This window comes from Humulus lupulus, chromosome 3 (genome assembly GCF_963169125.1).
Source record: "Humulus lupulus chromosome 3, drHumLupu1.1, whole genome shotgun sequence".
NCBI lineage: Eukaryota > Viridiplantae > Streptophyta > Magnoliopsida > Rosales > Cannabaceae > Humulus > Humulus lupulus.
In genome coordinates, this window is record NC_084795.1 from 11,631,931 (window position 1) to 11,656,273 (window position 24,343).

A 24,343-nucleotide genomic window follows, 5' to 3' on the forward strand; every position below is an offset into this window, starting at 1 on the left:
GTCTCTAACAAGCAGCGAATAAGAAGTCCTAGTTAATCCGGGGGAGATAAGGGAGGACACACGCGTTCGCTATAAATGAATATTGTGTTCCAAAGATTCTGGGTGCGATCATACCAGCACTAATGCATCGGATCCCGTCCGAACTCCGCAGTTAAGCGTGCTTGGGCGAGAGTAGTACTAGGATGGGTGACCTCCTGGGAAGTCCTCGTGTTGCACCCCTGAAAACATCATTTTTTTTTGTTTTTATTATTATTAATCTTTAAAAATCCACTTACGGCTCAAAAGTTTGTTTTTTTTTGTTTTAAATCTTTAAAAACTCATTTATTTCGTTTTCCTTGAGGGCTAATACCGTGGTCACTAACAAGCAGCGAATAAGAAGTTCCTAGTTAATCCGGGGGCGAAAAGGGAGGACACACGCGTTCGCTATAAATGAATATTGCGGACCAAACATTCCGGGTGCGATCATACCAGGACTAATGCACCGGATCCCATCAGAACTCCGCAGTTATGCATGCTTGGGCGAGAGTAGTACTAGGATGGGTGAGTCCTCGTGTTGCACCCCTGAAAACATCATTTTTTTTGTTTTTATTAATATTATTCTTTAAAAATCCACTTACGGCTCAAAAGTTTGCATTTTTTGTTTTAAATCTTTAAAAACTCATTTATTTCGTTTTCCTTGAGGGGTTAATACCGTGGTCACTAACAAGCAGAGAATAAGAAGTTTCTATTTAATCCGGGGGAGAAAAGAGAGGACACACGTGTTCGCTAAAAATGAATATTGCGGACCAAACATTCCGGGTGCGATCATACCACCACTAATGCACCGGATCCCATCAGATCTCCGCAGTTAAACTTTCTTGGGCGAGAGAAGTACTAGGATGGGTGACCTTCTGGGAAGTCATCGTGTTGCACCCCTGAAAACATCATTTTTTATTATTATTATTCTTTAAAAATCCACTTACGGCTCAAAAGTTTGTATTTTTTGTTTTAAATCTTTATAAACTCATTTATTTCGTTTTCTTTGAGGGGTTAATACCGTTGTCACTAACAAGCAGTGAATAAGAAGTTCCTAGTTAATCCGGGGGAGAAAAGGGAGGACACACGCGTTCGCTACAAATGAATATTGCGGACCAAACATTCTGGGTGCGACCATACCAGCACTAATGCACCGGATCACATCTGAACTCCGCAGTTAAGCGTGCTTGGGCGAGAGTAGTACTAGGGTGGGGGACCTCCTGCGAAGTCCTCGTGTTGCACCCCTGAAAACATCATTTTTTTTTCTTTAAAAAACCACTTACGACTCAAAAGTTTGTATTTTTTGTTTGAAATCTTTAAAAACAATTTATTTCGTTTTCCTTGAGGGGTTAATACCGCGGTCTCTAACAAGCAGCAAATAAGAAGTTCCTAGTAAATCCGGGGGAGAAAAGGGAGGACACACGCGTTTTCTATAAATGAATATTGCGGACCAAACATTCCGGGTGCGATCATACCAGCACTAATGCACCGGATCCCATCAGAACTCCGCAGTTAAGCATGCTTGGGCGAGAGTAGTACTAGGATGGGTAAGTCCTCGTGTTGCACCCCTGAAAACATCATTTTTTTGTTTTTATTATTATTCTTGAAAAATCCACTTACGGCTCAAAAGTATGTATTTTTAAAAACTCATTTATTTCGTTTTCCTTGAGGGGTTAATACCGTGGTCGCTAACAAGAAGCGAATAAGAAGTTCCTAGTTAATCCGGGGGAGAAAAGGGAGGACACACGCGTTCGCTATAAATGAATATTGCGGACCAAACATTCCGGGAACGATCATACCAGCACTAATGCACCGGATCCCATCAGAACTCCGCAGTTAAGCATGCTTGGGCGAGAGTAGTACTAGGATGGGTAAGTCCTCGTGTTGCACCCCTGAAAACATCATTTTTTTTGTTTTTATTATTATTCTTGAAAAATCCACTTACGGCTCAAAAGTTTGTATTTTTTGTTTTATATCTATAAAAACTCATTTATTTCGTTTTCCTTGAGGGGTTAATACCGTGGTCCCTAGCAAGCAGCGAATAAGAAGTTCCTAGTTAATCCAGGGGAGAAAAGGGAGGACACACGCGTTCGCTATAAATGAATATTGCGGACCAAACATTCCGCGTGCGATCATACCAGCACTAATGCACCCGGATCCTATCAGAACTCCGCAGTTAAGCGTGCTTGGGCGAGAGTAGTACTAGGATGGGTGACCTTCTGGGAAATCCTCTTGTTGCACCCCTGAAAACATCATTTTTTATTATTATTTTTATTTTTTAAAAGTCCACTTACGGCTCAAAAGTTTGTATTTTTTGTTTTAAATCTTTAAAAACTCATTTATTTCGTTTTCCTTGAGGGGTTAATACCGTGGTCTCTAACAAGCAGCGAATAAGAAGTCCTAGTTAATCCGGGGGAGATAAGGGAGGACACACGCGTTCGCTATAAATGAATATTGTGTTCCAAAGATTCTGGGTGCGATCATACCAGCACTAATGCATCGGATCCCGTCCGAACTCCGCAGTTAAGCGTGCTTGGGCGAGAGTAGTACTAGGATGGGTGACCTCCTGGGAAGTCCTCGTGTTGCACCCCTGAAAACATCATTTTTTTTTGTTTTTATTATTATTAATCTTTAAAAATCCACTTACGGCTCAAAAGTTTGTTTTTTTTTGTTTTAAATCTTTAAAAACTCATTTATTTCGTTTTCCTTGAGGGGTTAATACCGTGGTCACTAACAAGCAGCGAATAAGAAGTTCCTAGTTAATCCGGGGGCGAAAAGGGAGGACACACGCGTTCGCTATAAATGAATATTGCGGACCAAACATTCCGCGTGCGATCATACCAGCACTAATGCACCGGATCCCATCAAAACTCCGCAGTTAAGCGTGCTTGGGCGAGAGTAGTACTAGGATGGGTGACCTTCTGGGAAGTCCTCGTGTTGCACCCCTGAAAACATCATTTTTTATTATTATTATTCTTTAAAAATCCACTTACGGCTCAAAAGTTTGTATTTTTTGTTTTAAATCTTTAAAAAGTCATTTATTTCGTTTTCCTTGAGGGGTTAATACCGTTGTAACTAACTAGCAGTGAATAAGAAGTTCCTAGTTAATCCGGGGGAGAAAAGGGAGGACACACGCGTTCGCTATAAATGAATATTGCGGACCAAACATTCCGGGTGCGACCATACCAGCACTAATGCACCGGATCCCATCAGAACTCCGCAGTTAAGCGTGCTTGGGCGAGAGTAGTACTAGGATGGGTGACCTCCTGCGAAGTCCTCGTGTTGCACCCCTGAAAACATCATTTTTTTTTTCTTTAAAAAACCACTTACGGCTCAAAAGTTTGTATTTTTTGTTTTAAATCTTTAAAAACAATTTATTTCGTTTTCCTTGAGGGGTTAATACCGTGGTCACTAACAAGCAGCGAATAAGAAGTTCCTAGTTAATCCGGGGGAGAAAAGGGAGGACACACGCGTTTGCTTTAAATGAATATTGCGGACCAAACATTCCGGGTGCGATCATACCAGCACTAATGCACCGGATCCCATCAGAACTCCGCAGTTAAGCATGCTTGGGCGAGAGTAGCACTAGGATGGGTAAGTCCTCGTGTTGCACCCCTGAAAACAACATTTTTTTTGTTTTTATTATTATTATTCTTTAAAAATCCACTTACGGCTCAAAAGTTTGCATTTTTTGTTTTAAATCTTTAAAAACTCATTTATTTCGTTTTGCTTGAGGGGTTAATACCGTGGTCACTAACAAGCAGAGAATAAGAAGTTTCTATTTAAACCGGGGGAGAAAAGAGAGGACACACGCGTTCGCTAAAAATGAATATTGCAGACCAAACATTCCGGGTGCGATCATACCACCACTAATGCACCGGATCCCATCAGAACTCCACAGTTAAACGTGCTTGGGCGAGAGAAGTACTAGGATGGGTGACCTCCTGGGAAGTCCTCGTGTTGCACCCTTGAAAACATCATTTTTTTTGTTTTTATTATTATTATTCTTTAAAAATCCACTTACGGCTCATAAGTTTGCATTTTTTGTTTTAAATCTTTAAAAACTCATTTATTTCGTTTTCCTTGAGGGGTTAATACCGTGGTCACTAACAAGCGGTAAATAAGAAGTTCCTAGTTAATCCGGGGGAGAAAAGGGAGGACACATGCGTTCGCTATAAATGAATATTGCGGACCAAACATTCCGGGTGCGATCATACCAGCACTAATGCAATGGATCCCATCAGAACTCCGCAGTTAAGCGTGCTTGGGCGAGAGTAGTACTAGGATGGGTGACCTCCTGGGAAGTCCTCGTGTTTCACCCCTGAAAACGTCATTTTTGTTTTTTTATTCTTTAAAACTCCACTTACGGCTCAAAAGTTTGTATTTTTTGTTTTAAATCTTTAAAAACTCATTTATTTCGTTTTCCTTGAGGGGTTAATACCGTGGTCACTAACAAGCAGCGAATAAGAAGTTCCTAGTTAATCCGAAGAAGAAAAGGGAGGACACACGCGTTCGCTTTAAATGAATTTTGCGGACCAAACATTCCGGGTGCGATCCTACCAGCACTAATGCATCGGATCCCATTAGAACTCTGCAGTTAAGCGTGCTTGGGCGAGAGTAGTACTAGGATGGGTGACCTCCTGGGAAGTCCTCGTGTTGCACCCCTGAAAATAGGGGTGCACACGGGTCAGCTTTTTGGGTTTCGGACTACAAAAAATGGTACCGAAACCGATCCGAAATTTTTGGATTTTTTCGTGTTCTGGTTCGTGTGTGATTTCGGGTTTGATGGGCCATTTATGATTTTGGGCCGAAAAGCCCAGATTTGCAAAAATGCCATTTTTTCCAAAATTGCCATTTGTTTTTTTCAAAAATACCATTTTTTGGCAGTTTCAGTAGTACTATGTGCGATTGTTTCTGATATTTGCCAAAAGAAGATAAAAATTAAGTTACTTAAAATACCACAAAGCATCCAATTTATCAGATTATCCAACAAACAAACAAAAAGCTATACTTTACAAAATCAAATGGAATCTTCATACAACCTTATGCTAGCTCAAACGAGCTCATAATAACAAAAACGTAATTATAAACATAACAACATTATAACCAAATGAAATGTGTTATATATCAAACTTTGCTATATAGATTTATTTATATATATATATATATAAAAGCCACTACACAGCTAAGTCATATCAAACCTAACAAAAACCACATTCTTCATAAATCTATAATCACCAAATTTAGTTAATAAAAAGTCCCCCAAAAAAAAACTATCTTCTTTTTTCGTAAGTCTACAAAGCATGATCATATCAAACACACTATTACTACAACATGTCAACCCACCCCACCACCACTAATAATACAATTTCTTCTTTTTTTGTAAGTAGTCTACAAGCACGATCATCATCAAAGAAAGAAGAAAAAACAAAGAACTGAACTAAAAATAATCTAATCCAATACAAAAGAACACACTAATCCTAACTAGAACTTTGACCAATAAAAGAAGAAGAAGAAAAAATTGCAACTATAAATAAACAACGATAAAATCCATAAACTTAAGTACATAACTAGTTAACCACAAAACCAAAATAAAGTCCATAAGTCGTCTACAACCATAAACATTAAATTAAGTCTATAAAAGTTCAAAATACATGACCAGCAAAAATCCATGCCCATTCCTTTCAAAATTCAAATAAGAAAAATTAGTAAAGAAAAGAAATCAAGGATAATAAATAACATAAAGGCAGGTAGGCATGAATAAATTCTGACAAGCAATTGCAATTCTTTTAATTTGTAGATTGTTGTGCAGCAGATGAGGCTGAAGACTGAAAATTGACAGAGGATGAAGCTGGCCCAGGCCCAACACTTGTAGGATCATTGGTCATCTCTACAAATATTTTTAATATAAAAGATAAATATTAGATTATAAAAAAACATTCACACACTTAAAATAAATATTAAAATGTATTAAACTACCTGACTCAAGATACTCTGATGTTTGAAGCGCTTCTTCTTCTTCCATATATTCTCGAGTTATGATGGGTTGATGTGATCCGCTCCACCAGTTATTGAGACAAATTAATGCTTCAACCATCCTTGGGCTTAGTGAGCTTCTAAAAGGATCTAAAATTTGACCTTCTATAGAAAATGCCGCCTCAGAAGCAACGGTGGTAACTGGTATAGCTAACACATCACGAGCCATGAGTGACAAGATCTTGTACTTGCACCCACTACTAGCCCACCATCCCAAAACATCAAAATTCTCAGTTGGTCGCTCAGGTTCCTCTTCCAAATATTTATCGACCTCATTTTTTGTCACTCCATCATCCTTCTCCAATCTTCGTGCCACAAACTCATCATGCAAATTTCGTGACTTCTTGTTGGCACTAGGTCGACCACTAACAGGCATGACAAATGTGGATGAAGAACTAACAATAGAGGTTGATTGTAGCTGAGTCATAGATGCCGATAGATGAAGACTTGATGCTGTCTCATTATATTGATCAAACATTGCCCGCATTGTCTTCTCTACCTTGTTCACCATCTCTTTGCACGTCATCTCATCATAAGTAGCACTAAAGCAATGACTGAGATAGTCAAGCTTGTATCTTGGGTCAAGGACCAAGGCAATTAGAAGTGTCTCATTGCAATTATCAAGTTTTCCCCAATACTTGTCATACTTTAGTTTCATGCTAATTGCCATTGTCCTCAATAACTCATTATCATCATTGTCAGCTACTAAGTCACACAGTTCTTGTTGCATATTGGAGATCTCAATGAAGTACTTATTAGCAGTAACATAAGTAGACCCACTAAACTTTAATGTTACTTCGTAAAAAGTCTCCAAAAACCTCAAAAACACTGAAGCATTTTCCCAATCATCAACAGTGGGGGGCCCCTCCTTTGGTATTCCATTTTTGTCAACCTCATCAAAATAATTCATTTAATTAGCATCTCTTTTCATCCAGTCAAATGCCTTCAGAAATTTCATTGCATAATTGAGCATTAGATATGTGGAGTTCCATCTTGTTGGGACATCTAAACACAAAAGTCCTTTACATTCAATCTTTTCCTGCATGACACGCTCCTTAAAATTTTTTAGCCTAGCAGGAGAAGACCTAACGAACCTCACAGCATTTCTAATTGCTGCAATTGACCCATGTTTTTCCTTCAACCCTTCAGTGACAATTAGATTCACAATATGATCACAACACCTCATATGTAAAAACTTTCCATCCAAAATTAGGCCTCGCTCTTTCTCCTTGAATTGTTGCCTCAAGTATCTAATGGCAACATCATTAGACGAAGCATTGTCTACCGTAATGGTAAACAACTTAGAGATGGCCCAATTTAAAGGACATAAGTCGATCTCATGGCCAATGGTTTCCCCTTTGTGATCTACCACTTGGAAAAAATTGATAATTCTTTTCTGATACTCCCAAGAATTATCAATCCAATGAGCAGTGATGACCATGTAATTCAAATTTTGAATGGAAGTCCAAATATCGGTAGTAATCGATATCCTCTCACGACTCAAAATATTTTTCAATGTTGCCTTCTCCTCCTTATATAACTTCAATACATCTCTAGCAACAGTCATTCGAGAAGGGATCTCAAACCGAGGTTGGAGTGTTTTGAAAAATCTTTTGAACCCTTCACCCTCGACATGTCTAAATGGAAACTCATCCAACACAATATATTGTGTGAGGGCTACCCTACAAGCTTCTTTGTTATAAGCTACCGCTACTAAGTTTGTCTCCCCCTCTTTCCCTCCCTTTACATTCTGAAAGCTTAAAGTCTTTTGTCTCTGCTCATCAATCTTATACGGACTTAGGTCGCATACTTTCTTAAAATGGTTCCACAAATGACTGGTCCCATGTTTTCTACTGCCACACAAGAAGTCAGACCCACAATAATTACATATGCACTTGGGGGGAGGAGACTCTTCGTTAGGATCTGTCGAGGGTGGAGGAGGATCTTCCTTAGTAAAATGATCCCAAATAGATGACCCTTTTCCCTTTGTTTTCCCGGTACTACTAGCACTAGGGATGGGGGGAGGTCTAACCCTCTTTCTACTAGCTTTAGGTTTTCTACCCTGATCAGTAGGAGGAGTAGGGTTTTTAGTTTGAGTGAGAGGTGGTTGATCTTGAGCATCTATTGGGGGAAGAGTTTCATCTACCTCATCAATATCCATTACCTAACAAATCAATAGAAATTCAAGTAATTGTTATTGCTAGACAAAAGAAGATACTATAAACACAAAACACACACTGATATACACACAAAAAATATACTTTGACCATCGCATACAATAAAGTTTTAGTCATTGGTCCTTATTAATGCATCATATGTTCATTGCCTTACAAAAGTTAAACTAACAAAATATTCAAACTGAACCCACATTGCCAATTTCAAACCCAAAATCTCTGACTTTTGTGTACAAAACTTGCCCTTATTTCCAACCAAAACAAAACTTTAACTGCCTACTGTTAGAGCATTTCTTAATGGTTTGACAACTAACATATATATATATATGAATTCATTAGGCAGAAATTTGAATTATATTAAGTTAATGATTTCATAATTCCATCTGGTTACTTAATGGTTTTTACCAAGAAATGATTTCTTAATCTCATAATTTGAATTATATGAAAGAATTCTAACTTAATGGTGACCCGAAACCTGCCTGCCTACTTATATATATATATACATATATATATATATAAAATCTGAATTATAAAATTCTAACATCTAACTTAACCGAAACTGCCTATCCTAACATATATATATATTATATATATACATATATATATACTAAATGTAAATATGTATTATGTACTGTGCTTACCGGACCGAGGCGAGGCAAGGCGAGGCGTGTTGCGCCGCTGGTGGTGGCCGGTGGTGCCGCCGCGTGAGAGCTGAGGGTGAGGGAGGCTCCGGGCTCATCTCGAAGGGTTGGGTCGGCGGCAGGCAAGGCAGTGGCTGGCACTCGGCTTCTCTTCTTCTCTCCTCCTTGCTGTTGCTGCCGTGTTGAAGCTTGAACCAAGAGGGAGGCTCAGCTCAGGCTGCCGTGCTTGATGTTGATGATGGTGCTGCTCTGCTGAAGCTTGAACCGAAGGAGGGACGACGAGGGAGGCTGGGGCTGGGCTGCCGCTTGACTGAAACGAAGGAGAAGAACAAAAAAAAAGGGGGTCGAGTATAAAGTTTAGGGTTAAATTGTTTCAGATTTTGATTTTATTTATTTTGATTTTATTTTCTATTTTTAAAAAAAATTCAGTCGGGTTTCGGGTTACACCCGAACCCGACAGTACATATATTGCAAACCCGAATCCGACACGATTTTTTCGGGTTCGGGTCGGGTTAAACCCGATTTTGTTGGTTTTTTTTGAAAAAACGGGTTCTCTGGGTTCGGGTCGGGCGGGTTTTGCGGGTTTTCGGGTTAAATGTGCACCCCTACCTCACGCGATTCTCCATCATGACATCTCTCTTGCTGGAAGTAAGAACCCAAGAGTCTCATGCCTATGGAAATAACCCTTTCATTCCATCTGAACCTCTTTCCCCTTTCCCTCTTTCTCTCTTCAATTCCGAATGTGTGCTCCTCTCAGAAATTAGGGTTTTTTCTTTCCCTCATTCCTCTTCAAAACCTCACAACCAAAACTAAAGATGTTATATTCCCTAAAATTTGCCCAACTCTCGACATCTTCTTTGGATGGGTAAGTTTCTACACTTTTAGTTTCAGATTTTTGGCGATTTCTCCCTTACGTTGCTATGTATCTATATCATATTTATATATATATACTGACTCCGTAGCCTCCACCACTTCGACAACGGCGACAACGGAACCCCCGGAAGAGGCCGAAGAGACACCGCAGACAAAGCTTGAGTCCGAGAAGCCTGCTCCGGTTTCTTCCAGGGTATCTTTTTTCTTCGTTATCTATTATCTATATTCAGCAGTATTTTTGTAAGTATCTATTTCAAGAATTTTGTTTTTTTTTTGTGTTGCTTGAATGGAATTATGGACTTAGCAAAATCAATTTCTACTTTTGTTATTCCTTATGGTCTGTTCGAAACATGATTTTAAGGACGAAAGGGAAAAGCAAGATTTATGGGATTTTCATTATAAAGAGGGTTGAAGGAGGAAATTTAGGGATGTAGATTCAGTGAAAGTTTGGATTTTTCATTTTTCTTCACTGTTAGATTGACAAAGATGTGAGTGATGTAAGTTGCGAAAGAAACTATTTCGCAAAATATTTTCCTCGGTCATTTCCCTATCAATTTTTTTCCTAGAAAATAGTGCTTTAGTAATTTAGTTTGCTATAGTGAAAGTGAGGTGTGATTTGAAACATAAGGTTCTGAAGTTTCACTTTTAACTTATTTGGGAAAATTACTTGATAGCAGTCTAAAGCAAAACTATATTATTTGGGAGATTGTTTGCTCTTCTTTAGTTTTTCTTATTCCTGAGAGAAGCATACGGTTGTAACTAATCTACCATATACTGCACATGATTATTTCTTGCAAGGTAATTGATTAGCACTGAGCATCCTGATATGCCATGTTACTCTATGATATAATGATATCAATAATGAGAAATAGGACATTGGGAGAAAGAGGATAGCTGAATTTGTTTGCATACATCAACAAATATAAAACAATGGAAAAGTTGACCCTAATCTATCAAAATATTCCTTCTTCAGCCACTAACACCACCATCATTTGGACCGGCTTACAGCAATTTCCAAGTTGACTCTTTTAAATTGATGGAGCTTCTTGGACCAGAGAAGGTTGATACTGCAGATGTAAAGCTCATTAAGGACAAGCTCTTCGGGTATTCTACATTCTGGGTGACCAAAGAAGAGCCTTTTGGAGACCTTGATGAGGGTGTTCTTTTTGTTGGGAATTTAAGGGGGAACAGAGAAGAAGTGTTTGCCAAACTCTAAAGTCAGCTGGTTGAGGTCAATGGGGACAAGTACAACCTTTTTATGGTGGAAGAACCTAACTCAGAAGGTCCAGACCCACATGGAGGGCCATGTGTTAGCTTTGTCCTGCTGCAGAAAGAAGTCTCAGAACCAGGGCCAACAACACTTTGGCAATATGTAATAGCTCTCTTGTTATTCCTTATTACAATTGGCTCTTCTGTAGAATTAGGAATTGCATCTCAGGTATAACGATATTTTATAGACTTTATGATATTTCTACATATTACCATTGGTATCTTTCCTTATCATATAAATGGTTCATTGAAATGGATATCATTTTACTAATTATTCTCAATAACATACCTTTTTGTTAAACAGATCAATAGTCTTCCACCAGAGGTGGTGAAATATTTCACAGATCCAAATGCAGTTGAGGCACCAGATATGGAGCTGTTATTCCCATTTGTTGATTCTGCTTTGCCCTTAGCATATGGTGTGTTGGGGGTTCTGCTATTCCATGTGAGTAGGATTTCATTTTCTTAAAAATAACTATACAAAGGAAAAACACAAGTCTCATTCAATCTAGCTGACCATGGGCATAATAATATGTAAATTATTTTCATCTCTCTGATTCTGTTCTACTTGCTATTCTAAAAAAAATGTGTTCAGTTGTGTATGAGTAAGGGGTCTAGGGTTCGAACCAAAGCTGAAACTATGGATAATTACTTCTTATTTAGAAAATTAACCAGCCCACGAACCCTACATTGATGGCAGCTGAGGTGATGAAACTAAATAAACTGACTGCTATTTTAGTAAAATTTGACTTTATTTCTTTAGAGTTTAATACCCTATAATTAATAATTTGTTTAATTGTTAATTCTTTTGTACTAATTAAATTCATACAGGTCATCTAAAAGAGTCACATAGTAAACATTGGTATTCTCTAAATGCACTATTTTGATATAATACCAACATTATTTGTAAACTTGAGATAACAAACAAGATTTGTATCTCTACAACAAAGACAAAAACACTGCTGGAATTGTGATACAATAACTTTACAAGTTTAGAAAATAATGCATATCAGTTTATGCTCCACCTGTCTAATATTTCAATCAAATATCTTATATTTTCAAGTAATAGAGAATATCATAGAAATGTTACTCTACAAAAATCACGAGTAACTTGGTGACTAACCTTTTGTTTAATATTGTTCATGTGCGAACCTTTTTGGGTTATGACTTAGTCCTATATTTCAATTGTTTGACATATTATCAATTGAGTACAGGAAGTTGGGCACTTTCTGGCTGTATTTCCCAAAAAAGTAACACTTAGCATTCCTTACTTCATTCCTAATATCACCCTCGGAAGTTTTGGTGCTATCACTCAGGTGTGTACATGATGTAATTGTTTCTTCATTTCCTTTGTGTCTTGTTCTTCAAATAGTTTTAAATATATGTGTTTACTTTCTTTGCTTCAGTATGTAGGATCATTTATAATTTTTTTTAATGTTCTTTTTGTTCCTTTTTTGAGGATATGCTCTTGCTGCTCTTCTCTTGTTACTTTGTGTGTGTTTCAATCATAAAAATATTGTTTGTCTTTGAAAAAACTAGTATAAATGAAAGGAGACAAAAATGAAGTTGTTTGAAATTTCTTTTTGTTTGAGAATTTTTTTATCAACTGTAAAAGTGTTCTAATTTGAATCATGTCTCATTAAATTTTCATTATGTATCCTTACTATTTAGTTTAAGGTTTTTACTTAATCAGAAGCCTATTCATTTAGGTTCAATTGCATTCAAACTGTTAGCTTAGTCATATCAAAGCAAAGATCTAAATTAATTAGGATAATAATATTATAAGAAAGATATATGATTAAGAATCATGTCTTTACTACATTGGCACATGAGAGGCATGCAATAACATCTTCACTCATGTTTTACCTTCTGATTTTTGACATTGTCCCTGTTGTAAGTATAACTTTACTTCTTTGGTACATAGTGACATTGTAAAGGGACTTGACCTCCAATGCTTTATATTGTTGATCTGCCGTATTATTTTTTAAAGTTCGAACGACTACCTCCGTGAGCAAACTGGACTATTAATTTGTTATTTATCATCAGTGAAGAAGCTTTAAATATCTGGGTCTGTCTTCTGTTCTGGTACTTCTGTTTCACAAGCTCAAGAAATTTTCTTGCTCCTTTTAGTAAAATTTGTGTGTTTCATGGTTCCATTGTATGCCTGAATTCTTATTTATAGTAAATGATTTAGGTTGGGGTGCCATGGGTTCCATTTTGTTGTTGTTTTTTTATTTTATTTTTCTGTTGTTTAGTTGTTTAATGGTGGCTTCACCAAACCCTGGTTATGATATCAAAAGCTAGAATAATTAATTCACAGTTTAATGTTGGGACAACCTAACACTCTGTTTTTTAATTTTATTTTTAATCTTTATTGCAGGTATATATCATAGACTATGGTCTTGCAAAAAAGTATAGCGATCTTCAGACGCACAAGCACATTCCATACAGGTAACAGATATTTAAGAAATATTATGGTCTTAAGTAAAGTGGAAGGTGTTTATATCATGTGTAATGATTATCACTGTGCTGAGTTTTAACTTATAAATGTTAATATCAAATTTTTAATTTATAAGAACAATAAATAAATTTTTTAAAATTTAAAATATAACTTTTAAGGACACCCAAAGAGAGTCCTAAAAACCATACTTAAAGGCACTCAGCAAGATCTTTTAGGACTCGCGGACATTCTTTTAGGACTCGCAATGCAAGTCCTAAAAACATCCTTTCAGGACTCGCAACGCGAGTCCTAAAAACCTTACTTAAAGGCACTCAGCAAGATCTTTTAGGACTCACAACGCGAGTCCTAAAAACTTCCTTTTAAGACTAGCAACGCGAGTCCTAAAAACATCCTTGCGAGTCCTAAAAACCTTACTTAAAGGCACTCAACAAGATCTTTTTGCGAGTCCTAAAAACCTTAGTTTTTAAGGCTCTCAAATAGAGGACTCGCAAAGCTAGTCCTAAAAAGTCTTTTTTGTGGTAGTGAGAATGCCTACTCCTACACTTACTAATGTGTCACATTTTGAATTTTTGTTTCAGGTTAAACCAGATTATTCCAAGCTTAAGGTGTTTGGATGCCTATGTTTTCCTAATTTGAGACCCTATAACAGAAAAAAAAAACTCCATTATAGGTCCACACCGTGTACATTTTTTGGCTATAGCTTGAGTCATAAATGTTACAAATGTCTATCTAAGGAAGGTCGATTATATCTCTCTCTCTCTTGAGATGTCTTGTTTCAAGAAGATACTTTTCCCTTTGCCACACCAAAAGACTTTCCTTCATCTACTGCTCAACCTTTACCACTCAAAATTCCTTCAGGGAAACCTCCAATCTTGAATTCGGTCCATCCCACTGTCCAACCCTCTTTTCCAGCTACCACTACCATCTCTACAACTTCTACTTAACCCATTATTCCTTCTCCTCCAATCTCGGTCTCATCTTTACCTCCCATGCCCCAAAGTGCCGAACATGATAATGATGTTGCTCAACATCCATTAATTTCTAATTCTGTATCTACTAACACTCCTATTGTGAATGCTAATACTCATCATATGCTAACTAGAGCCAAAGCTAGGTTTCACAAGCCTAAAGTGTACATGGTTGCTACTGAACCACACACTATTAAGGATGCTTTACAGTTGGCTCATTGGAAAGATGCTATGACAACAGAATTTAACGCATTACACAACAACTCTACTTGGTCTTTAGTTGATTTACCTGCTGGAAGACCTCCTACTGGTTGCAATGGGTGTATAAAGTTAAAGAGCATCCTGATGGTATAGTCCAAAAATACAAGGCTCGACTTGTTGCAAAATGATATCACAAGCAACAAGGCTTTGACTATATAATAAAACCTTCAGTCCCATTGTAAATCCGGTTACAATTCGGGCTGTTTTGACAATTGCTTTCTCCAAAGGCTGGTGTGTTGGACAACTAGATGTGAACAATGCTTTTCTAAATGGTGATTTGCAAGAGGAAGTCTATATGACTCAACCACCCGGTTTTGAAGATAAGCTGCATCCAACAAAGGTTTGTCATCAACACAAAGCTCTCTATGGTCTCAAACAAGCTCCAAGGGCTTGGTTTGAGAAGTTGTCCAATGCTTTGTCTAGCTATGGTTTTGATTCTATTAAGGCAGATTCCTCTCTTTTTGTCTCCGCAACTCATACTCGCTACACCTATACCCTATGTAGATGATATTTTAATAATGGGCTGCTCAACCATGTGTTATTGATTTGAATTCCTTGTTTGCTTTAAAATATTTCGGCCACATCAACTATTTTTTGGGCATTCATGTGTCTCCAATCTCCACTGGTTTCCATATGTCACAGAGAAAATATATTCAGGATCTCCTTTGTAGAGTTCAGATGCAGCAGAATGCCAAGCTAATTGGTACTCCTATGAATGCTGGTTTGAAATTGTCTAACTATGGCAGTGATCCTGTCGAAGATGCCACCTTGTACAGGTCCATTGTTGGTGCATTGCAATATGCCATTGTCACTCGGCTAGAGATTTCTATGTGTTCATCTTCCTCTTCATCATCTTCTTCTATGAATTCATCATCTTGAAGTTAATTATGTTGCTTTATGATATCCAATTATAATATATTTGAGTGTAAATATTATTAAAATTATTTAAATTTGACATATTTTTTTTTCTAACATCAAATATTAATTTTAATTTTAATAACAATTAATGGTTAATCTTTTACAATTAAATTAATTTCAATAATTATTAAGATTATGTTTAAAATTATTTTTCTAATAATATATTTGTTAATTTTATTTAATCAGAACTAACAAAAATTATTATTTTACATATTAATTCACTATTTATTAAATTACATATTTTACTTATGCTTTAATGAATAGTTTTATTAATTTACACAAAATTTCTAAGATTAGGTTAAAAATTAATTTAGGCTATTACTTAAATTATTTAATTAATATTCAAGATTAATGTTTATTTTTATTAAAATTTGGTTGCATAATGTTATTGTTAATTTTTTTATCATAATTAAAAAATATATTATTTTACTTATCAATTCACTATTTATTAAATTAGAAAATTTATTGAGTACTTCTACTACTATTCACAATATCTCTAAATTTTACAATTCTATAAAAAATTCGGCAGCATAAGTAATGTATTTTCATCTATCCCAAAATTTAAAATCCTGCAAATAACACATAAAAAATATACAGACCCATAACATACACAGAACAGTACACACATACAACTATTAGTCTTAATTTTATTAATTATGCAAAATATCGTAATTTCACCAAAAAAAAAACAAGACTACCAAAAACAAAAACAAAGTATCAATATTCATCAACACTAAGATTAAAAATAATTAACAACAACAACAAATACCAATTTTAACAAAATAAAAAAAAAAACCAATCTAATAATATGACTTTATCAACTCAATCTATTAATCTAACTTTATTAACCCAATCTCTATAATAATGTAACACTCAAAATTAATTATCCCAAACTAAAAAATTAAAACTCAAATTAATTATCACAAACTAAAAAATTAACACTCAAATATTATATTTTCATTTACAATTATACAACACATTTTCATACATATTAATTAAACTCAAATCTGATTTTTTAATTTAATCATTTAAATAACAAATATATTTATATATATATATATATACCTATACACAATAACAAAAATGGTGAAAAAAAACCAAAAAAAAAATTGAAATCTTACCAATAAGAGCCGGGTCAATCTTGGAATGTGTTTGTAGACACCAAATCAACCAAAAACACTTTATAAAAACAAAAAAATACACATAAATCTCGAATTCAAAATAACACAATAACAAAAAAAAAATCAAAGAAAAACACAAACATATCTTAAAATCTTGGAATGAAACTCAAAATCTAACAATGGGAGAGCCGAAATTGGGGATAAATGAGTTTTATAATGAGAGAGTGAGGGTTTTTTGAGAGAGAAATCGGAGGAAATGAGATTTGAGATTTTTTTGTTTAAGAGGAAATGATCTCTGTTCGAGGAAGAAGACATCATATAAGGGACTTCTACCGAGAACATATTCTCGGTATAACAACTAAAATGGAAAAAATAATGCATAGCCTTGGAGCGTTTCTAAAATGTTTCTACCAAGAACATGTTCTTGGTAAAAACAACATTTTTTGTAGTGATTCTTGAACCACCAACAATTTTGGTGTGATAATCTAAGTTCTGTCATGCTGGCTGCCAACCCAATTTTTCATGCTCGCACCAAGCACATAGAAATTGATCTAGATTTGGTTCGAGACAAAGTGCACCAGCATCAACAATTGCTCTCCTTATCAAGCTCTCGTTTCTTAAATTTAAAGGACAAACTCACTGTGGTCTCACTACAAGAAACAAGGTTTTTGCTGGCACAATTCGGAATTGCGTCGGAAAAAACAACTTTCATCGGCGCATTTAGTGAATTGCGCCGGCAAAAACAAGAACTTTTGCTGGCACAATTACCTTTGCCGGCACAACCCCGAATTGCGTTGGCAAAAGTAACATCAGTTTTTCAAAAAAAAAAACCATAGACTTTTGGCGGCGCATTTCACCTAACGCGCCGGCAAAAGTCAAACATGCATTTTTAATTTGTGCACGTTTTTCAACAAAGTAGATGGCTAGACCTTTGCCAGCGCGTTTCGTTGTGCCGGCAAAAGTCTATTTTGCGTCGGTAAAAGTCGTACTAAGTAAAACGACATCGTTTTGTCCTAGGGTTTATTAAAGACTTTTGCCGGCGCAACGAAACGCGCCGGCAAAAGCCATAGCGATATTAGACCCACCGTGAGCCCTTCTTCCCCATTTCAGATTTTTTTCAGAAAAAACTTCTTCTCTCCTCTGTGTTAATGGAATCCGACCACCCCATGCCATAATCCCACCGTGGCTCAGCTCATATAGTGAAGCTCTTCTCTCTCAAGGTTAGTAAATCCAATGAGAAATGTTTTAACATTGTTATATTTTTTTCTCTATATATCTCGTTTTGTAATTGTATTTTTTTTTTTGTTATTCTCTCTCTATAAACAGGTGTTACAGCTCCAATCTCTCGGTAGAACAACTCCAAAGGTTAGTTTATGTATATATTTATATTTGTTTATATATATATCGATTTATATATATTTATATCGATTTATATATATGTATATATCTGTTTATATATATGTATATATATTTATATGTCTGTATATATGTATATTTATATTTATATGTCTGTTTTTTTTATATATGTATATATTTTTGTTTATGTATATATGTAAATGTTTGTGTACATATGTTTATTTAATGTTAATTTTTTTTTAGAAAATTGATTAATTAATTGTGAATTATTAATATATATGTATGTGTGTGATATTTGGTATTATAATTATATTTTTCTGTTAAAAAAACAAATAAATATGTGTATTTTAAAAAAAATGAGATTAATAATGAAAAAAAATATGGTTTTAGTATTTATTAAAAAAAAATGATTTGAGTATGTATATTTGTTTTAATTTTAATGCTTTATATGTATATTAAAAAATAGATTAGATTATGTATATTAAAAAAATATATATTATATTTTTTTATATTAAATATTATTTGTTTATAAATATTTACTAAACAAATTGTTTTGATGTTACTGATATAAAAAGATTTGATATATGTTATTAATCTTGGTTTATGTTGTGCATGCTATAGGAATATTCTGTATATTGCTATGGGAATATTCTGTATATTGTGTATATTTTGCAGGTTTTATAAAACTTTGGGATAGTTTAAAATATAGCCGTTATGGTGGCCAAATTTCGTTAGTCTTGGGAAAATTAACATTAATTACAAAAATTATAGCCGTTAACATTAATTTTGAAGCAGGTTGGTGAAATTGCTCCTGGTTTTACTGTTGACTTACCAGAACAGGATTTGGACGAGGATGATGATGCTGACTGGGGCGGGGATGATGAGGCGAGCAGTACTCATTTATAGAATTTTTTATTTATTTATTTAAAGTTTAATTCATTAGACATTATTTTACTAAACTACTTTTATATTTTCATGTTTGGTGGAGACAATAAATATTAATAGTTGTAATTTTTTTATTTATTTATAAAATTTTAATTTTATTTCTAATTAAATAATATTACTAAAAAATTAAATAATTATTAATATATTAAAATTGAAATTTATTAATTAATATTAATATATTGAAAATAAATTAGTATTATAATAAAAAAAATTATTTAAAAAATATTTTTATCGACGAAAAATTACGTCAGCAAAAGTCTCAACCCTCACTGCATATATACACATTTTCCGGCGCAAAAACGCGCCACTAAAAGAGTCATCTTTTGCCGGCGCAATTTTGTGCCGCTAAAAGTGTTTTCCACAACAACGCAACAAAATTTTTTGCCGGTGCATTACGTTTTGCATCAGAAAAAGTGAAATTAGCGACGGGGTACGTCGCGGACCTTTGCCGGTGCAAATTTGCAGCGGCAAAATTGCGCCGGCAACAGTGAGGTTTTTTGTAGTGTCGCCTTATCCACAATGATCGAGTTTGAGGGGGGCTGTTAAGGACATGCTGTCTTAGTTAGTTTAGTGTCTCCGTAATAGTTGGTTTGGTGGTTAGTTAACTGATCTCATTGTATATAAGGTGCAGCTGAATGAATACAATCAGTTCTTTCAGTTCAATATATTCAGAACGTACTAATTCAGAACGTCAAAACTCATAACTAAAATAAATAAAAGAAACCACCGAAGCTATAGCCTTGATTGATCTCATTGTATATAAGCTATAGCCTTGATTCTTGCAATCATAGTAATAAACCATATAAACCACCCGATTCAAGATCACGCCAAGATCATATAAAGGCCATGCAAACGTTAGTTATTAGATGAAGTCTCCACGCACCACAGCTGTTAGTTACAGTTTGTTAAATGAAGTCAAAGTGTGTCAGTTATAAACTGATCGAAACAGCTTATTAGATTCATCGATTCTTGGATATAAACAGAAGTTGTAAAATTACTGGAGTACCCTTTTCTTTAATTATACACATTATATTCTTTTCTATAAATAGATGTTCATCACTTCCCAAAATCAAACCCCGCGTATATTGCAAAATTGCCTTAATAATTTCTCTCTGAAATCAAGAATGGCGAGGAAAGCTTTTCTAAGCATCTATGGTACACTCAAATCTTCCATTATCGTCTCAGTAAGCTCTTCCACCTTCTTCGTCTTCACCTCAATCCTAACCTTTCTCCCAGTCTGGGATAACCAACCATGCACGATAACTGCTTCTGCTCCGATCACGATCCTCACCACTCTGCTTCTTGAAATGTTAACCAAAAGTTCGATCAGATTTGTCTCAATCATCATTCCTACAGTACACTCCGCCTCAAGAATTTGCACCGGAAAACCAAGACAAGTCAGCCCCGGTCGTCTTCTCCAAAATCAATTTAACTGGGGTTTTCTGTGGCACATCTTTTCTCACATATGTCTTGAAGCCCTAGCAATTGAAGGAAGAGCCCTCGTCTTTCCATTTCTGTTTTCGATTCAGAATAGAATGAAACCTCTTCTTGCGATGATAGCATTGGTCATTCTGTCGCTTTTCTCCGTGGTGCGCTCCTTGTGTGCTGTTAAGTCCATTTGGGAAAGGAATTACTTGTTGGAGCCAGTGAAAGCTTATACGGATGCATTTGCTCTCCTGTCAGAAGGGAATAACATGTTACGTGGCTTGGTCCTCATATATCTTGATCTGGGTCTCCATTACTTTGGTGCAATTTATTATTGCATTTCTTACAGTGGAGGACTTGGGTTTGATGTTGTGCGTCAATGTTGGCTGAGTGTTTGGTATGTATTGAGCTGGATAGTGTTCGTCGTTTTTTACCAAGATTGCAAAAATCGGCGTAAGAAGATTGTTCGAGATCGCATGCGCGCTCGCTGGGTAGCAGAACGAAGTGTACGTACTACTAGAAATTAAAGATATGGATTGGATATAGCTATAACTAGTCTTGAATAATTGGTTTGAATTTGTTTTTCCTTCTTTTTTTTTCTAGGGAAAAAAGAGTGCAGTAAGTAAGTTTGATATTCATTATGACATTTTTGTAATTTGTTTTGACTATGATATGTCGTTCAAAAATAAAGATTTGATATTTTTTTCAGGTCCTCGATCTCTATCTTTTTCTTCAAATTTATCTTCAGTATAAAACTATAAAGTTCTCGTTAAATCCCAGATAGTATATTTAACGAGGCAATTAATTTACAGCAACTAACATTAGTTTCGTCGACACGTGTGATGGCAATTTAGGACGTGTCTTTTTTATTATGTATATGTTTAGTTAATAAAAAGGTGATCGAATCAGGTTAATATATATATATATAGATTATAATTGAAAAATACAGAAATATGAATTAAGATATTAGTTTCATCCAAATAAGCTTATTATTATTATTATTATTATTATTATTATTATTATTATTATTATTATACCACTAACTAAAGAAAGTTGCCGAAGACGCTCACAAATAACCAAAATGAAACCTTATTAGGCATTGACTTTGACACTTCATCCTACAGCTTTTCCCATGACATTATATATTATACTCCTCGAAACTACTATATATAACATATGTTTGAATCTTATATAGAAATATCCAAAACAATAATCTAAACAAGCTCATATTTCATGAAAATGGAGAACCAAAAACCCATCATAGTTTCCGATGAGAAGAAGAAGCCTTGTCTTGGCACTTTTGGCATAGTCAAATCTGCCATTGAAATGTCCCACTAAGCTCTTCCACCTTCTTCTTCACATTCCTTTCTTCTCTCTCTTACCATCTTCGTTATTTGGACCGGTACACTACTCCTTTTTTGGCCAACAATCTTAACTATGATACTGCTTTGTTTTTAGACTTCATAGTTTTGATCATCAATACATGATTTTTCGATTACATCTGTTACATTCTCGCGCACTCACAACCGTCCATTTCGCCTCCAAAATTTACACCTATAAATAAGGGCCTCACCTCAGATATTAAATTCAAATCCAGTCCTCCAATTTCGGAGACAATATACATATTCCATGATCAAATTAACTAACTAAGGTTAAATTAAATTTTAAAACCGAGCAATGAGGGGAATTATATCTTAATTCGTTTCTATAATATCAGATGTTGATCACTTCCCAAAATCAAACTCCATATATTTGAAATTTTGCCTCAATAACTTCTCTGATCCGCACCTCAATAACCTCTTCCACCTTACCTTCTTGAATTCATCTTCATCACCTGAGTCCTAACCTCCGCTTTGAAATGTTAACCAGCAAAAATATAATCAGATTTATTTGATCTCCATGCCTACAGTACATTCCGACTCAGTCACCGGTCCTGACTTAATTGTCTTGGTTTTCCGGTGTAAATCTTTGAGGCGGAGTGTACTGTAGGAATGATGATTGAGATAAATCGCCTCCAGGGAGAGAGATTTCGATCGATAGAATAACGCTAATGAGATCAAACAAGGTAGCTTAATTTGGTGGTGTTCTTTCAATTGTAGTCTGAATTATTAGTCTATTAGGTAGTAATCGAGATTGGTGAGAATCTTGATATTACATTTTGCATGAGTATGTATGTCTTTTTTGTTTGCATTCATAGTTGTTGTTTATCTGGGAACTACTATATTTGAGAAATATTACTTTTGACAAGGTCTAGACCTTTGGACATTTTGGAAAGCTCAAATTTTAGAAACATAATAAAATGGTGAGTTTTGGGTTCAATCAATTGAGACATATATAGGATATATATTTATATATTTACTCCATGATTTTATTTTCTGCACCGGAACTAATATTTCAATTTGTGTTTATTTTAATTGAAACATAGCTTTGTGTTTCATTGTAGTCTAATAGTTTGGTAATTTTCTTACTTAAATAATATCTATATTTTTTTTCTTCCAAACTGTGATTTTTTTTATCATGATCAATGGCCTTACCTACAACAATGTATTCTATAAGTTTAAGCACTTGAAAATTTTCTAAAATGGATTGATTAAAATGCATGACTTAAATAGAATTCATAATTAAGTGGCTTTTTATTTTTAATATATATGTAGGCTTCACCATATTATTTCTGCAATTCCTTGAGTGATATTTTGTTATTGTCCCTTGAATGTGAGGTATCATGTCAATTTGCATTTAGTATGATTATGGAGATTGAATTTTGTTACCAATCTCTTTTATGTAATGAAATGAAAGGGTGAACTAGTATATTATCATGCAAGTTTGTTGGACAAAGCTTAGGAAAGGAAAAAAGAGAATATAGTTGGTAGGCATTTTTGCTCTGTCAAGAAAAAAAATTCTGTTAAAGAAAGAGCATTCAGCACATGGTATTTTGTGTAAGTTATTGGATGGAAATATTGATTTGGCACAAGCTAAGATTTATGTTTGAAACTTCCTGCATCATCCAAGATATTGTAACTTATAAATAATTTCTTTTATGTAGCTTTTTTTTCCGATTGTTTCATGTTAGAATGAATGGCCTAGACCATGTCCAAATATAATAAATGAAAAATAATTACATTTAAATTTATGTAACTATCACCCCACAGCATTCTATACCGCTATGCTTTATTTGAGGAGTGTTGTCTCCTATCTTTAATTTTGAGGATTCTTGTCTCCATTTTCTTTAGTTGAGGAGTATTGTCTTCATTATAATCTTTATTTAATATTTGTTGTCTTTTAGCTTATAATATATCCTTATGTATATGTATGCTAAGGATTATTTCTATGTGTAACTGTTGAAGCATATTAAAATATAGAGCACTATTAAACTTTTCCTTATTTTTTATTTCAATTGCACATCTCTTGGTTATACGTTCTATCAACGACAACACTGATGAAAATAGAGATGCTAAATTGGACAGCTATTAAATTACTACTGAAAAATTGTACATCTTTAACATTTTTGTGTTTGTAAACGTGTTCATTTATATGCTAGATGTGGCATTTATTTAGTTAATTTAGTGCTAAACTACAAAGGTTTAGTGAATATATATATTTATATTTTCATTTGGTAAGTGCATGATACTCACTCAAAGCCATGATCATGTTGATCTAATGTTAGTATTTTATTTCAGATTTTTCTTACTGATTTTAACATGTACAAATTAACTTTTCCAATTCTAATTTTTACGGAATATTTGATTAATTTTAAGAATTTATTGGAGATAATTGTGTGTGTGACTACCACTGATTTTAGTGCTTGTCTTTTTTGCTAAATCTTAGTCGTTGCTAAAAAAAAATGCTTCTTTGTGTAAATTGTGGCGTTGTTATGAGTTTT

General features: G+C 34.8%; 2 protein-coding genes, 10 non-coding genes and 4 pseudogenes across 12 annotated transcripts; all 16 read left to right on the plus strand.

The window, feature by feature from the left end:
* Window positions 1-100: 100 nt before the first annotated feature.
* Window positions 101-219, plus strand: LOC133826509 (5S ribosomal RNA). Its single transcript, XR_009889226.1, has one exon. It is a non-coding gene; the product is annotated as a 5S ribosomal RNA (ribosomal RNA).
* Window positions 220-454: 235 nt separating this feature from the next.
* On the plus strand, window positions 455-562 carry LOC133827613 (5S ribosomal RNA; annotated as a pseudogene).
* Window positions 563-796: 234 nt separating this feature from the next.
* On the plus strand, window positions 797-915 carry LOC133827559 (5S ribosomal RNA). The gene has a single exon (XR_009890248.1). It is a non-coding gene; the product is annotated as a 5S ribosomal RNA (ribosomal RNA).
* Window positions 916-1,141: 226 nt separating this feature from the next.
* On the plus strand, window positions 1,142-1,260 carry LOC133826795 (5S ribosomal RNA). Its single transcript, XR_009889504.1, has one exon. It is a non-coding gene; the product is annotated as a 5S ribosomal RNA (ribosomal RNA).
* Window positions 1,261-1,476: 216 nt separating this feature from the next.
* LOC133827589 (5S ribosomal RNA) lies at window positions 1,477-1,584 on the plus strand (annotated as a pseudogene).
* A 216-nt stretch (window positions 1,585-1,800) lies between these two features.
* LOC133827612 (5S ribosomal RNA) lies at window positions 1,801-1,908 on the plus strand (annotated as a pseudogene).
* Window positions 1,909-2,139: 231 nt separating this feature from the next.
* On the plus strand, window positions 2,140-2,259 carry LOC133827461 (5S ribosomal RNA). Its single transcript, XR_009890151.1, has one exon. It is a non-coding gene; the product is annotated as a 5S ribosomal RNA (ribosomal RNA).
* Window positions 2,260-2,487: 228 nt separating this feature from the next.
* LOC133826510 (5S ribosomal RNA) lies at window positions 2,488-2,606 on the plus strand. Its single transcript, XR_009889227.1, has one exon. It is a non-coding gene; the product is annotated as a 5S ribosomal RNA (ribosomal RNA).
* A 236-nt stretch (window positions 2,607-2,842) lies between these two features.
* On the plus strand, window positions 2,843-2,961 carry LOC133827078 (5S ribosomal RNA). The gene has a single exon (XR_009889780.1). It is a non-coding gene; the product is annotated as a 5S ribosomal RNA (ribosomal RNA).
* A 226-nt stretch (window positions 2,962-3,187) lies between these two features.
* LOC133826158 (5S ribosomal RNA) lies at window positions 3,188-3,306 on the plus strand. The gene has a single exon (XR_009888889.1). It is a non-coding gene; the product is annotated as a 5S ribosomal RNA (ribosomal RNA).
* Window positions 3,307-3,523: 217 nt separating this feature from the next.
* On the plus strand, window positions 3,524-3,631 carry LOC133827610 (5S ribosomal RNA; annotated as a pseudogene).
* A 234-nt stretch (window positions 3,632-3,865) lies between these two features.
* On the plus strand, window positions 3,866-3,984 carry LOC133827247 (5S ribosomal RNA). Its single transcript, XR_009889943.1, has one exon. It is a non-coding gene; the product is annotated as a 5S ribosomal RNA (ribosomal RNA).
* A 234-nt stretch (window positions 3,985-4,218) lies between these two features.
* Window positions 4,219-4,337, plus strand: LOC133827224 (5S ribosomal RNA). Its single transcript, XR_009889920.1, has one exon. It is a non-coding gene; the product is annotated as a 5S ribosomal RNA (ribosomal RNA).
* A 224-nt stretch (window positions 4,338-4,561) lies between these two features.
* On the plus strand, window positions 4,562-4,680 carry LOC133827144 (5S ribosomal RNA). The gene has a single exon (XR_009889844.1). It is a non-coding gene; the product is annotated as a 5S ribosomal RNA (ribosomal RNA).
* Window positions 4,681-9,539: 4,859 nt separating this feature from the next.
* Window positions 9,540-10,955, plus strand: LOC133823633 (probable zinc metalloprotease EGY1, chloroplastic). The gene is made up of 2 exons (XM_062256490.1): window positions 9,540-9,932; window positions 10,713-10,955. Exons 1-2 carry the CDS (start codon window positions 9,540-9,542, stop codon window positions 10,953-10,955), a joined length of 636 nt encoding a protein of 211 aa, XP_062112474.1.
* Window positions 10,956-10,997: 42 nt separating this feature from the next.
* LOC133823634 (probable zinc metalloprotease EGY1, chloroplastic) lies at window positions 10,998-14,105 on the plus strand. Its single transcript, XM_062256491.1, has 5 exons — window positions 10,998-11,177; window positions 11,313-11,453; window positions 12,223-12,324; window positions 13,389-13,459; window positions 14,048-14,105. The coding sequence occupies exons 1-5, from the start codon at window positions 10,998-11,000 to the stop codon at window positions 14,103-14,105; spliced, it is 552 nt and encodes a 183-aa protein (XP_062112475.1).
* Window positions 14,106-24,343: the final 10,238 nt, after the last annotated feature.